Below are 12,646 nucleotides of genomic sequence, written 5' to 3' on the forward strand. Positions count from 1 at the left end.
CAGGTCACTTTCGCGGGCGGAGCGTGGGTATGGTGTGGTTGAGAAGGAGGTGCTCGTGTGCGTGTACGGTGTCAAAAAGATGCACCAATACCTTTTCGAGGCCAAGTTCGCGTTAGAAACCGACCACAAACCCCTCATGACCCTGCTATCCGAGAGCAAGGCGATAAACGCCAACGCATCGGCGCGCATTCAGTGGTGGGCACTCATGCTGGCGTCTTACGACTACACAATAAGGCACAGACCAGGCACAGACAACTGAGCCGACGCGCTTAGCAGGCTACCCCTGGCGACCATGGAAGGGTCCGACGAACAGGACTGTGAGGTGGTCATGGCAATCGATGCCTTTGAATCCACAGGTTCGCCCATGACGGCTCGCCAAATCAGAGCCTGGACGACCAGCCACTGCTCGTCATCCTTAGTCAAAAGATGTGTTTTAACCGATGACTGGGCAGAGGCTTGCGATGCCTGCCCCGAGGAGATCAAACCTTTCCATAGGCGCATGCATGAACTATCACTACAGGCAGACTGCCTGACGTGGGGCAGCCGAGTAGTTATGCCCTTGCGAGGCAGAGAGGCGTTTATCCGGGAGCTCCACCGCGAGCACCCGGGGATCGTCCTTATGAAGGCCATAGCCAGATCCCACGTCTGGTGGCCTGGCATTGACGCGGACTTGGAGCTCTGCGTCCGGCGGTGCACCATTTGTGCCCAACTCAGTAATGCTCCCAAGGAGGCCCCCCTAAGCCCCTGGCCCATCAAACCGTGGTCGCGAGTGCATGTAGACTATGCAGGCCCATTCATGGGCAAAATGTTCTTCGTAGTCATCTATGCATTTTCAAAGTGGATCGAGTGCACCATTTTAAACTCGAGCACCACCTCCAACACTGTGGAGAGCCTTAGAACCATGTTTTCAATGCACGGCATTCCTGACATATTGGTCAGTGATAATGATCCGTGCTTCACCAGCGCAGAATTTCAAGATTTTATAGTTGACGTTAAGACAGCACCGTTCAAGCCGGCCTCCAGTGGCCAGGCAGAGTGAGCAGTGCAAATCGTTAAACAATGCATGCTAAAAATCCAAGGTCCCACGCTGCAGAGCCTCCTGTCGCGACTGCTGCTGGCATACAGATCTCGTCCGCATTCGTTGACTGGGGTTCCCCCCGCGCAACTATTGATGAAACGAACCTTAAAGACCAGGCTCTCGTTAATCCTCCCAGACATGCATGAAATTGTTGAGGCAAAGCGCCGGAAGCTAACTGAGTACCATGACCGAAATTCGAGGGGGAGATGGAATGAGATAGGGGACAAAGTGTTTGTGCTAAACTATGGCAGGGGTCCCAAATGGCTTGCAGGGACAGTAACAGGCAAGGAAGGAAACAGGCTACTGGTTGTACAAATGGACAATGGCCAAACCTGCTGTAGACCAAGTAAAAAGTAGATTCACCAACAACACTGCAGAACCAGAGGCAGACTACAATGTGGAACTCACACCACATCTGGTGGACAGACAGAGGGAACAACCTGAGGAAAGGGCAGTCTCAACTGACCTTGGGGGAGGGTGATTTCATGTATCTCACACTACTGTATAATAACTGTAACTTACCATGCTTTACATGACTGTAACTAGATATGACCTGTAACCACAAGCATACTTTACCACCAGGGGTGTACTTGCAGGAGACACTGCATATCTGTTCCACACAGGTATATAAAGGCAGGTCTCAGGCAAGTGTGGCACTCGAGAGCTGTGAAATAAAGGTGCAGGTCCAGAGTGACCTTGACTTCAGCATGTGCCTTGTGTAAGTCTGTACTGCAGGGTCAGGACTTTACAGCTTTTCCAAATAGCCTACTACGGCTTCTTTAATAATGGACTCCAACATCTTCCCAACCACAGATGTTAGGCTAATGGGTATATAGTTTCCTGCTTTTTGTCTGCCTCCTTTTTTTAAATAGGGGTGTTACATTTGCAGTTTTCCAATAATCATTACGGAGACGTGGTTGCAAAGTAACCAAGGTTGGGGAAAAAATATTTCAGGATATTTAACTTTTAGAAGAGATAGGCAAATTGGAAAAGAAGGAAGAGTAGCCCTGATAATACAGGATGGGATAAAGACAGTGGAGAGAAAGGATCTTGGCTCGTAAAATCAAGGAGTCGAATCAGTTTGGGTGGAGCTAAGAAACAGCAAGGAGCAAAAAACATTGGTGAACTTCTTTATAGACCCCCAAACAGGAATGTAGGGCAGAGTATAAATCAGGAAATTAGAGGCACATTTAACAAAGATAATGCAATAATCACGAGGGACTTTAATCTACATATATACTGAGCAAACCTTATTTGCAGTGATAATGTGGAGGACGAATTCATGGAATGTATACAAGATTGTTTTCTATATCAGTATTTTGAGGAATCAACTAGGGAGCAGGCTATTTTTGATCTAGTATTGTGCAATGAGAAAGGGTTCATTAATAACCTTGTCGTAAAGGGCCCCTTTGGGAAGAGTGACCATAATATATAGAATTTTATATTAAGTTTGAAATGATTCAGTTAAATCCGAAACTAGGGTCTTAAATCGAAACAAAGCAAACTACGTATGTATGAGGGACAAGTTGGCTAAGGTAGATTGGGAAACTACAATAAAAGGTTTGAGGGTTACCGAGCAATGGCCAGCATTTAAAGAATTGAAACATAATTTACAACAAATATACAATCCTTTAAAATACAAAAACACCACAGGAAAAGTGGTCCAACCGTGGCTAGCAAGAGATGTTAAAATAGTATTACATCAAAGGAAGAGGCTTATAATGTTGCCAAAAAGAGCCACAAGCCTAAGGATTGGGAGGATTTTAGAATTCAGCAAAGGAGGACCAAGAAATTGATAAAGAAAGGGAAAATAGAACATGGAAGTAAACTAGCGAGAGACATAAAAACAGACGATAAAAGCTTCTATAGGTGTGTAAAAAGGAAAAGATTAGTGAAAGTAAATGTGGGTCCCTAACAGGCTGAGACAGGAGAAATTACAATGGGGAATAAGGAAATGGCAGAGATATCAAACAAATACTTTGTGCCTGTCTTCACGAAAGAAGAGAATGAGGAACTGAAAGAAATTATTATTAGTAAAAAAGTAGTACTGGAGAAATTAATGGGACTGAAAGCCGATAAATTCCCTGGACCTGATGGCCTACATCCTAGGGTTTTGAAAAAGGTGGCTATAGCAATAGTGGATGCATTGGTTGTCACCTTCCAAAAGTCCATAGATTCTGTAAAGGTTCCAGCGGATTGGAAGGTAGCTAATGTAACCCCACTATTTAAGAAATGAGGGAGAGAGTAAACGGGGAACTACAGACCAGTTAGCCTGACATCAGTAGTGGGGAAATTCCTAGAATCTATTATTAAGGATGTAGTAACAGGGCACTTAGAAAATAATAATAGAATTGGGCAGAGACAACACGGATTTATGAAAGGGAAATTATGTTTGACAAAACTGATGAGTTTTTTGAGGTTGTAACTAGCAGAATTGACAAGGGTGAACCAGTGGATGTGATGTACTTGGATTTTCAGAAGGCAGTCGATAAGGTGCCACACAAAATTAGGACTCATCGGATTGGGGGTAATATACTAGCATGGATTGAGGATTGGTTAACGGACAGAAAACAGAGAGTAGGAATAAACAGATCATTTTCGGGTTGGCAGGCTGTAACTAATGGGGTACTGCAAGGATCAGTGCTTGAGCCTCAGCTATTTACAATCTATATCAATGATTTGGATGAGGGGACCAAATGTAATATATCCAAGTTTACTGATGATAGAGCTAGGTCGGAATGTAAGTTGTGAGGAAAAAGCAAAGAGACTTCAAGGGCATATAGACAGGCTAAGTGAGTGGGCAAGAACATGGCAAATTGAATATAATGTGGAGAAGTGTGAAGTCATCCACTTTGGTAGAAAAAGTAGAAAAACAGAGTATTGTTTAGATGGTGAGAGATTGGGAAATGTTGGTGTTCAGAGGAACCTGGGTGTCCTTGTACATAAATCACCGAAATTTAACATGCAGGTACAGGAAGCAATTAAGAAAGCAAATCATAGAATCATAGAAGTTTACAGCACGGAAGGAGGCCATTTCGGCCCATCGTGTCCATGCCAGCCAACAAGAGGCTATCCAGCCTAATCCCACTTTCCACCTCTAGGTCCGTAACCCTGCAGGTTACAGCACTTCAAGTGCACATCCAAGTACTTTTAAAATGTGGTGAGGGTTCCTGCCAATACCACCCTTCTAGGCAGTGAGTTCCAGACCCCCACAACCCTCTACATGAAGAAGCTCCCCCCCTCTCAAATCCCCTCTGAACCTTCCACCAACCACCTTAAAACTATGCCCCCTCGTAATTGACCCCTCCACCAAGGGAAATAGGCCCTTGCTATCCACTATATCCAGGCCCCTCAAAATTTTGTACAGCTCAATGAGGTCACCTCTCAGCCTCTTCTGTTCCAATGAGAACAAACCCAGCCTATCCAATCTGTCCTTTGAGCTAAGATTCTCCATTCCAGGCAGCATTCTGGTAAATCTCCTTTGCACCCTCTCTAGTGCAATTACGTCCTTCCGATAATACGGTGACCCGAACTGCACACAGTATTCCAGCTGTGGCCTAACCAGAATATTATATAATTTAAGCATAACCTCCCTGCTCTTATATTCTATGCCTCGGCCAATAAAGGCAAGCATTCCGTATGCTTTCTTAACCACCTTATCCAGCTGGCCTGCTATTTTCAGGGATATGCGGACAAGCACTCCAAGGTCCCTTTGTTCTAAGTAGCATACCATTTATTAGCCCTCCCCAAGTGCATTATCTCACACTTCTCCGAGTTAAATTCCATTTGCCACTGTTCTGCCCACCTGCCCAATAGATTGATATCCTCCTGCAGTCCATGACTTTTCTCTTCATTATCAACCACACAGCCAATTTTAGTGTCATCTGCAAACGTCTTAATCATACTCCCAATATTCAAATCTAGATCATTGATGCATACCACAAAAAACAAGGGACTCAGTACTGAGCCCTGCAGAACCCCATTGGAAACATCCTTCCAGTCACAAAAACATCCATCAACCAGTACCCTTTATTTCCTACCTCTAAGCCAATTTTGGATCCAACTTGCCACTTTGCCCTGGATCCCATGGGCTTTAATTTTGTGACCAGTCTACCATGCGGGCCCTTATCAAAAGCTTTTCTAAAGTCCATATGCACTTCATCGTATGCACTACCCTCATCGACCCTCCTGGATACCTCCTTGAAAAATTCAATCAGTTTAGTCAAACACTATCTTCCCTTAACAAATCCGTACTGACTGTTCCTAATTAATCCTTGCCTTTCTAAATGTAGATTTATCCTGTCTTTCAGGATTTTTTCCAATAATTTTCCCACCACTGAGGTTACGCTAACAGGCCTGTAATTATTCGGCCTATCCCTTTCTCCCTTCTTAAACAAGGGTACCATGCTAGCAGTCCTCCAGTCCTACGGCACCATGTCCAATTCCAAATAGGACTGGAAAATGGTCACGGCCTCTGCTATTTCCTCTTTTACGTCGCTCAACAGTCTGGGATGCATTTCATCCGGGCCTGGGGACTTATCTACTTTCAAAGCTGCTACACCCCCTAATACCTCCTCTATCATTATGTTTATTTCATCCAGAATTTCACACTCTTCTTCAATAGCAGTATCTGCATTGCCCCTTTCCTTTATGAAAACAGATGCAAAGTATTCATTAAGAACCTTACCAACATCTTCCGCCTCTACACAGAGATTACCCTCATGGTCTCTAATAGGCCCTACCCTTTATTTAGTTATCCTCTTGCTCTTAATATATTTATAGAACATCTTGGGGTTTTCCTTAATTTTACTTGCCAAGAATTTTTCATGCTCTCTCTTAGCATTCCTAATATCCATTTTAATTTTGCCTCTTTACTTGTTATATTACTCCAAAGATTCTACAGTATTTAGCCATCGGTATATGACATAAGCTTGCCTTTTTTTCTTTATCCTCCTTGTAAGTCCCTAGACATCCAAGGGGCACTAGAATTATTATTCCCACCCTTTTTCTTTAAGGGCACATGTTTGGCCTGAGCCCTCCGGAGCTCCTCCTTGAATGCCTCCCACTGTTCCGACACTGATTTACCCACAAGTAGCTGTTTCCAGTCCACTGTGGCCAAATCACTTCTCAACTTAGCAAAGTTAGCATTTCCCCAATTTAGGACTTTTATTCCTGGTCTATCCTTGTCCTTATTCATAACTAACTTGAATCTGACTGAATTATGGTCACTGGCACCCAAGTGCTCTCTCACTAATACCCCTTCCACCTGCCCAGCTTCATTCCCCAAAACGAAATCCAAAACCATCCCCTCTCATGTTGGGCTTGTTACATACTGACTAAAAAAGTTCTCTTGAATGCATTTTATGAATTTCGCACCCTCTATACGCTTCACATTATATTTGTCCCGATCAATATTTGGATAGTTAAAATCCGCCTACTATTACTGCCCTATGGTTTTTGGACTTCACAGCAATTTGCCTACATATTTGCTCTTCTATCTCCCTCCCACTGTTTGGGGGTCTATAATACACCAGCAGTGTGATCACCCCTTTTTTAGTTTTCAATTCGACCCATATGGCCTCATTTGATGATCCCTCTAACATATCATCTCTCCTCACAACTGTAATAATTTCTTTAATCAATACCACGACCCCTCCCCCTTTTTTAACTCCCCTCTCTGTCTTGTCTAAAAATCCTGTAACCAGGAATATTGAGTTGCCAAACCTGCTCCTCTTTCAGCCATGTCTCTGTAATGGCTATAATGTCATACTCCCAAGTGTCTACCTGTGCTCTTAGCTCATCCGTCTTATTCGCTATATTCCTTGCATTAAAGTATATACCATTAGCACAGGAAGACCTCCTTGATTACTACTTACTAACCCTTGTTACCTCTGTCTTACAGATTCACTTTCTAAATTCTTGCTATCCAATTTCTGCTTTACTTCCTTCCCTATTGAATTTGTTCTCAGGTTCCCACCCACCTGCCAAGCTAGGTTAAACTCTCCCCAACAGCACTAGCAAAACTCCCCACGAGGATAGTGGTCCCGTCGCTGTTGAGATGCAACCCTCCGGTTTGTACAGTTCCCAACTTCCCCAGAAGCGGTCCCAATGCCTCAGGAATTTAAAGTCCTCCCTCCTAAACCAACTCTCCAGCCACGTGTTCATCCTCTCTATCCTTTTATTCTTGTACTCATTAGTAAGTGGCACCGGTAGTAACCCGGAGATTACTACCTTTGAGGTTCTACCCTTTAATTTTTCTTCTAGCTCTCTAAATTCTGCCTGCAGGACTTCATCCATCTTTCTATCTATGTCATTGGTCCCAATATGGACCATGACCTCTAGCTGTTTACCCTCTCCCCCCAGAATTTCCTGCGTCCGCTCTATGACATCTTGACCCTGGCATCAAGAAGGCACCATACCATCCTGGAGTCATGTCTATGGCCATCGACACACCTCTCTGTCTCCTAACTATTGAATCCCCTACCACTACAGCTCTTTATCCCACCCCCCTGTGCAGCTGAGCCACCCTTGGTGCCTTGGACTCCCCAGAGGCACTATCGCCTTCACCAGTACTCAAAAAAGAATATCGGTTGGAGAACAAGATGGACTCGGCGGGGGGACTGCTGCACTATCTGCCTCGCATTCTTCATCCATCTGGTTGTCGCCCACTTTCCCTCTGCCTGCACGCTTTTAAGCTGCGGGGTGACCACCTTCTGAAACGTACTATCCACAGAGCTCTCAGCCTCGCGGATGCACCGTAGTGACTCCATCCACTGCTCAAGCTCCGAAACGCAGAGCTTGAGTAGCTGAAGCTGGAGACACCTCTTGCACACATGGTTGTCTATGTTCTTATCCCCCCTTCAATTTGGACATTATTATTGATTTATACATCTTTGACATCGCTATAAATGTAATATATCTGGTGTGATATATTAGGTTTACTTGCAGTTATATTGCACCTTACACGACCTCAGAATGTCCTAAAGCACTTCACAGCCAAATAAGTACTTTTGAAGTGTAGCCGCTGCTGTAATGTAGGGAAACGCGGCAGCCAATTTGTGCAATGGTGGGTTACTTAGCACGTGCTTTCTCCAGATTTGTAGGAGGCAATGCCAATATTTCCCACCACAAACATTGTAATAAAATGGAGGGCACTCTCACTTGTTCTCGTTGAAGAGTTCACCATCTGACATGAAGGCAATGTCAAGTGGGGGCTCCAGCGTCTGCAAGGCAAAGGCTACACGACACACATCACGGATAAAACTGCTGATCAATATGAAGTCAACCTCAGGCGGGAAGGAGATCTTTGGATTGACGCTCATGCTGCGGATCACATCCTGTTGAAACATGAGTTGATTTTTTACGGGCTATCCTAAAGTTAAACATGTCTCATCCACTAAGAATGCTGGTGAGTCAACATGTGGCCTCCAGCTCTAACATCACAACACCATCATCTGACTGTAGGCCAGTTATAGTCAATGCAGTTTTAGAAATATTCAGAAAAACAAGTTAGAGATTCAGAGCGTGCTTTTGGTGAGAGTTGGGGTGTGGGGGGGGGGGGGCAGCAGGGGGCGGGGTGGTGTTAGTGGCCATACTTTGAGGAGTTAAATTGAAAACATAAAAAAATATATTTAATATATGGTAACACTTGGTATACACTCCAGAACCTAAATGTTATTCATAGTTTTGAAATCCTTACAACTTAGGTCAGCAATCCACTAGTGTGCTTAGTCTGGTTAAGATTATTGTAAAACAGTGCTAATGTGGCTTCATAAATGATGCCTCGGTGAAGTGTATATAGTTTGGCTGCATTGTACTGCTAAGTTGTACTTTAAACCAATGGCCTCAATAGTAAGCCCTCACAGCGGGCGGATCAGTGTCGGTGAGAGAGGTGGGACACTTCATCAACATATTTAAATGGAGTTCCCACAGTGCAAGTGGGAGCCCGATGAAAAATTAACTGCTGCTGCGGAGGTTTCCCTGGGGTCGGGAAGCCCAGCGATGAAAGGGAGACGGGAGCTGCCGTCCGCAAAAGTTAAGTGCCTTTTCCAGCACTCCTTGTGGCTCAGGGGGAGGAGGAGGAGTACTAACCCCCACCCCTCCCCCCACCCACTCAACCCTCGATCGCGGGCTTTATTCTCTCCTTCCCTCCCTCCCTGCCCTGATCTCAGGCTCTCTTGTCCCCACTGCCGACCTACAGGTTTCCCGTCACCCCCCCACCCCCCCCGATCCTGGGCTCCCTTCTCCATCAGCATCATCATAGGCAGTCCCTCGAAGCGAGGATGACTTGCTTCCACGCCAAAAAGGGATGAGTTCACAGATGTTTCAACGAAGGACCTAATATTCCAGATCCCGATCTATATCGTGAAGGGTGGAAGATGCCTGTGCTTGGATTTTTTTAACATGTGGTTTACCCAAGACAACTGGAGACCAGCTCTGCTGCACAGACCAAGCGTGCACACATATCGCAGTGTGGGCTGGCCTGTGCTGCCTCTTTTGGGCCCCAGATTCACGCCTCTCCTGGGCCCCGGTCACTTCCCTCGATGGACTTTTGCCGCTCCTTCACCCCTCCTGCTGTGCCTGCCCGCACTGCAATCAGTGACCTGGCTTCGCAGCCATCACCCTCCTGCAGCAGCTCACGCTGCTCCCTGCAGTGGTATGCCGCTGCACACTGCTTCCTCCAATGGCCCCGGCCTGCTGCTGGTCTTGCAGGCCTGGACCATTGGATTTTCCTTCTCCATCCCCCTCCTGACTGCAGTCTCTCTCCCCACCCCTCCCCCCCTCCCAATCACAGGCTCTCTTTCCTTCCACCCGCCCCCCCCATCACAGACTCTATCCCCCTCGCCCCCCCCCCCACCACGCCCCCCCGCTGATCGCAGGCCCTCATCCGCACCTACCACCCAATCATGGGCTCTCTTCTCTCTCTTCCCTCCCCCTCCCGAGCTCTTTTTCCCCACCTCTGATAGTGGGCTCCCTTCCCCCCCCCCCCCCGCCAATTGCAGACTTTCTCTTCACCCCTCCAACCCCACCAATCGCAGGCTCTCACCCCCCACCCCCCACAGGCTCTCTTGGCCCCCTCAACGCGGACTCTCTTCCCCCCCATCCAATTGCCAAGGACCATCCCCAAGATTCCCGGGCTGAGGCCTCCTGCGGTTGGTTTCCCCTCCCAGGTGCTGGCGGGAATTGGAACAAGGCCGTTAAGCCTTGCCGGGTTCTTCGCCCATTCTTTGGCCTTCCCATCGCCCTCTCGGTAAATATCGGGCCTAATAGCCCCCAAAAATCTAGAAAGGGGCAGGCCAAGGTGCATCCCCTGGGAACCTCCGCCAATGTCCCCAGCAGACTACCCAGGGTCAGGGGAAAGTTCCCTAATTTGCCTGCCAACGGCATGCACCAATACCATTAGGGGTGAATCTAAGACACTTGCCATAGCTGCCATAGGAAAAGTGCTGGAAAGTCGCTGAGGTAGCCAGGCCAGGAGCACTGGGAAGTGGGGGGATGTTAGGGCCCCTCTCTTGAAAGCAATTTTAAAAGTGTACCCCACTCTACATTTCCAGCCTGGACCTCTAGTTGGGCCTCACTTCTGCACCAGTCAGCCGGTATGCCTGGTCTGTCATACCTCTGCCAACCATACATCAGTGCTACTGAGGAACTGGTAGGAACTCGGGGCATGCAGAATCGCTGTCCCTCTTATAATGAAGGTCAAGTTTTGGACAGATGGAGGTTACATCTTCAAACATCCCGTAAAAGGCCAGGAACCAGCATATCCACATCTCTACCCAGTTTCTTGCCCTTGGGGTGGACTCCTGCTGAATTTATGGCAGAAGTGCGTCATTACAAATGTACATTGACCATCGGAAGCGACGAGGAGCAAAGGTCGGAAGCGGCGTGGAGCGGAGGGAGGGACCAACGAGGAGCGGAGGGAGGGACCAACGAGGAGCGGAGGGAGGGACCAACGAGGAGCGGAGGGGGGGACCAACGAGGAGCGGAGGGAGGGACCAACGAGGAGCGGAGGGAGGGACCAACGAGATCGGGACAGGTGAGATCTGGAGATCGGAAGCGGAGAAGAGAGGACGGGTGAGGCACGGTGGAGTGGAGAGGTCGGAACCCAGATGTGGACCAGCATGGACAAGACCCAGGGAAGGCACAGCATGGGCCAATATCGAAGCTGTGAGGTCGTGAGGCTCACATTGCGTACTATGAATTCCATGTAGAGAGAGGTCCTGCAGGAAGGAGGAAGGAAGGAGGACAGTAGGAGTATGTTTGAGATGGTGTGTATGTATTGGCACATGCGGCGGAGCCTGATCTCCAGTCGTCTTGGATCCCCTTGCCACTGGACCAAGGCCTTGCTCCGTCAAGCCCGTGTGGTGGCTGGTGTACAACAGCCACCCCATGCTAAAAGAATTCACGCACAGGCATCTTCCACCATTTAAAATGAGTTCATCAATCACCTGAGTACTAATTTTTAATGTGGAAGCAAGTCATCCTCGACCCCGAGGGACTGCCTATGATGATGATATTGACCATTATCTAAAAAGGGCCTCGGGTCTATTAAGTTTGCTTTCAGTGAATTGTACTAGTTACAGACATGGGACTTGGTATTCAAGGATAGCACTGTACAGATATTTCCAGCTCATGCAGTTATTCCAAAAAATATTAGGGTACAAGTTACCATCGCTGATGTTGCTATATGGATGCATAATGAACCTATTTTAAATTCTTCTTTCTAGTATTTTAATTAACACCTCAGTTAAAATACTGGAGAAAAGCATTGGTTATGTGTGCAGTTATTATCTGTAAATAGTCAACAGTTATTTCTACCCCACCTTTTGTTCACTAATCACTTATTTTCTTCTGTTGTCCTGATATTTATGGGGTCAACCTAGCAAGCATAAGAGAATTTTTCTGCAATATTTAAATTGTTTCTAATCAACATGAATTATAAATATTTTAATGCTGTATGCTAAACAAAAACTGAGATTGAAAGATTCAGAAATATTGTGGCTCTTTGATTTCCAGTGTAAGTAAGTGGTTAGTATAGATTATTCAATTTAGTTGGATTACCTTAAAGAGTAGTGAAAAGGTGTACATATAATAAATGAAATCAATTGTACAAACATGAGCCCACAGCAGGCTTGACACATCTTTCAATTTACTTTCATTCATACATACGTTGATGCTGGACTGGACATCATAGAGATCCAGGTTGCGAATTATATAATTCATCACAGTTTCATCCAGTGACTCTGGCCCGAGGTGAGAAGGAGAAAGTGTTTTCCGTACTCGCAGTTTGAATTGTCGGAAAGCCATTTTAGCTGCTTGGAATGCCTCCTATGTTCAATGGGAGCAGCAACACTCAGTTTAGAAACAAGAATTACTTTGTACTGTTTGATGTGCAAGTCATTCCATTTCTGGGATATTTGCCTTAATGGGTTTTCATTGCACAGCACTGTTTTAAGCTAGCAGTTTAGTCAGGTCACTTGAGTTGTGTAGTATCATCCCCAGAAAAAATAAAATAAAAATAACTTGCATTTGATTTAAGGAGTGAAAACAATCTTTATACCATGACCC

The 12,646-nt window shown here is 46.2% G+C and overlaps 1 protein-coding gene across 3 annotated transcripts in view; it reads right to left on the reverse strand.

Annotated features, from left to right (window-relative positions):
- The window catches only part of spata18 (spermatogenesis associated 18), a 347,300-nt gene that overhangs the window by 198,666 nt on the left and 135,988 nt on the right, over positions 1 to 12,646 (reverse strand). For all 3 annotated transcript variants that reach the window (XM_070870070.1, XM_070870069.1, XM_070870071.1), the window contains 2 exons: positions 12,248 to 12,406; positions 8,240 to 8,415 (listed from right to left, as the gene is read on the reverse strand). In XM_070870070.1, coding sequence (XP_070726171.1) covers positions 8,240 to 8,415; positions 12,248 to 12,406 — 335 coding nt within the window. The remainder of the gene's footprint in view (positions 1 to 8,239; positions 8,416 to 12,247; positions 12,407 to 12,646) is intronic.

Source organism: Pristiophorus japonicus, chromosome 2, assembly GCF_044704955.1.
Source record: "Pristiophorus japonicus isolate sPriJap1 chromosome 2, sPriJap1.hap1, whole genome shotgun sequence".
NCBI lineage: Eukaryota > Metazoa > Chordata > Chondrichthyes > Pristiophoridae > Pristiophorus > Pristiophorus japonicus.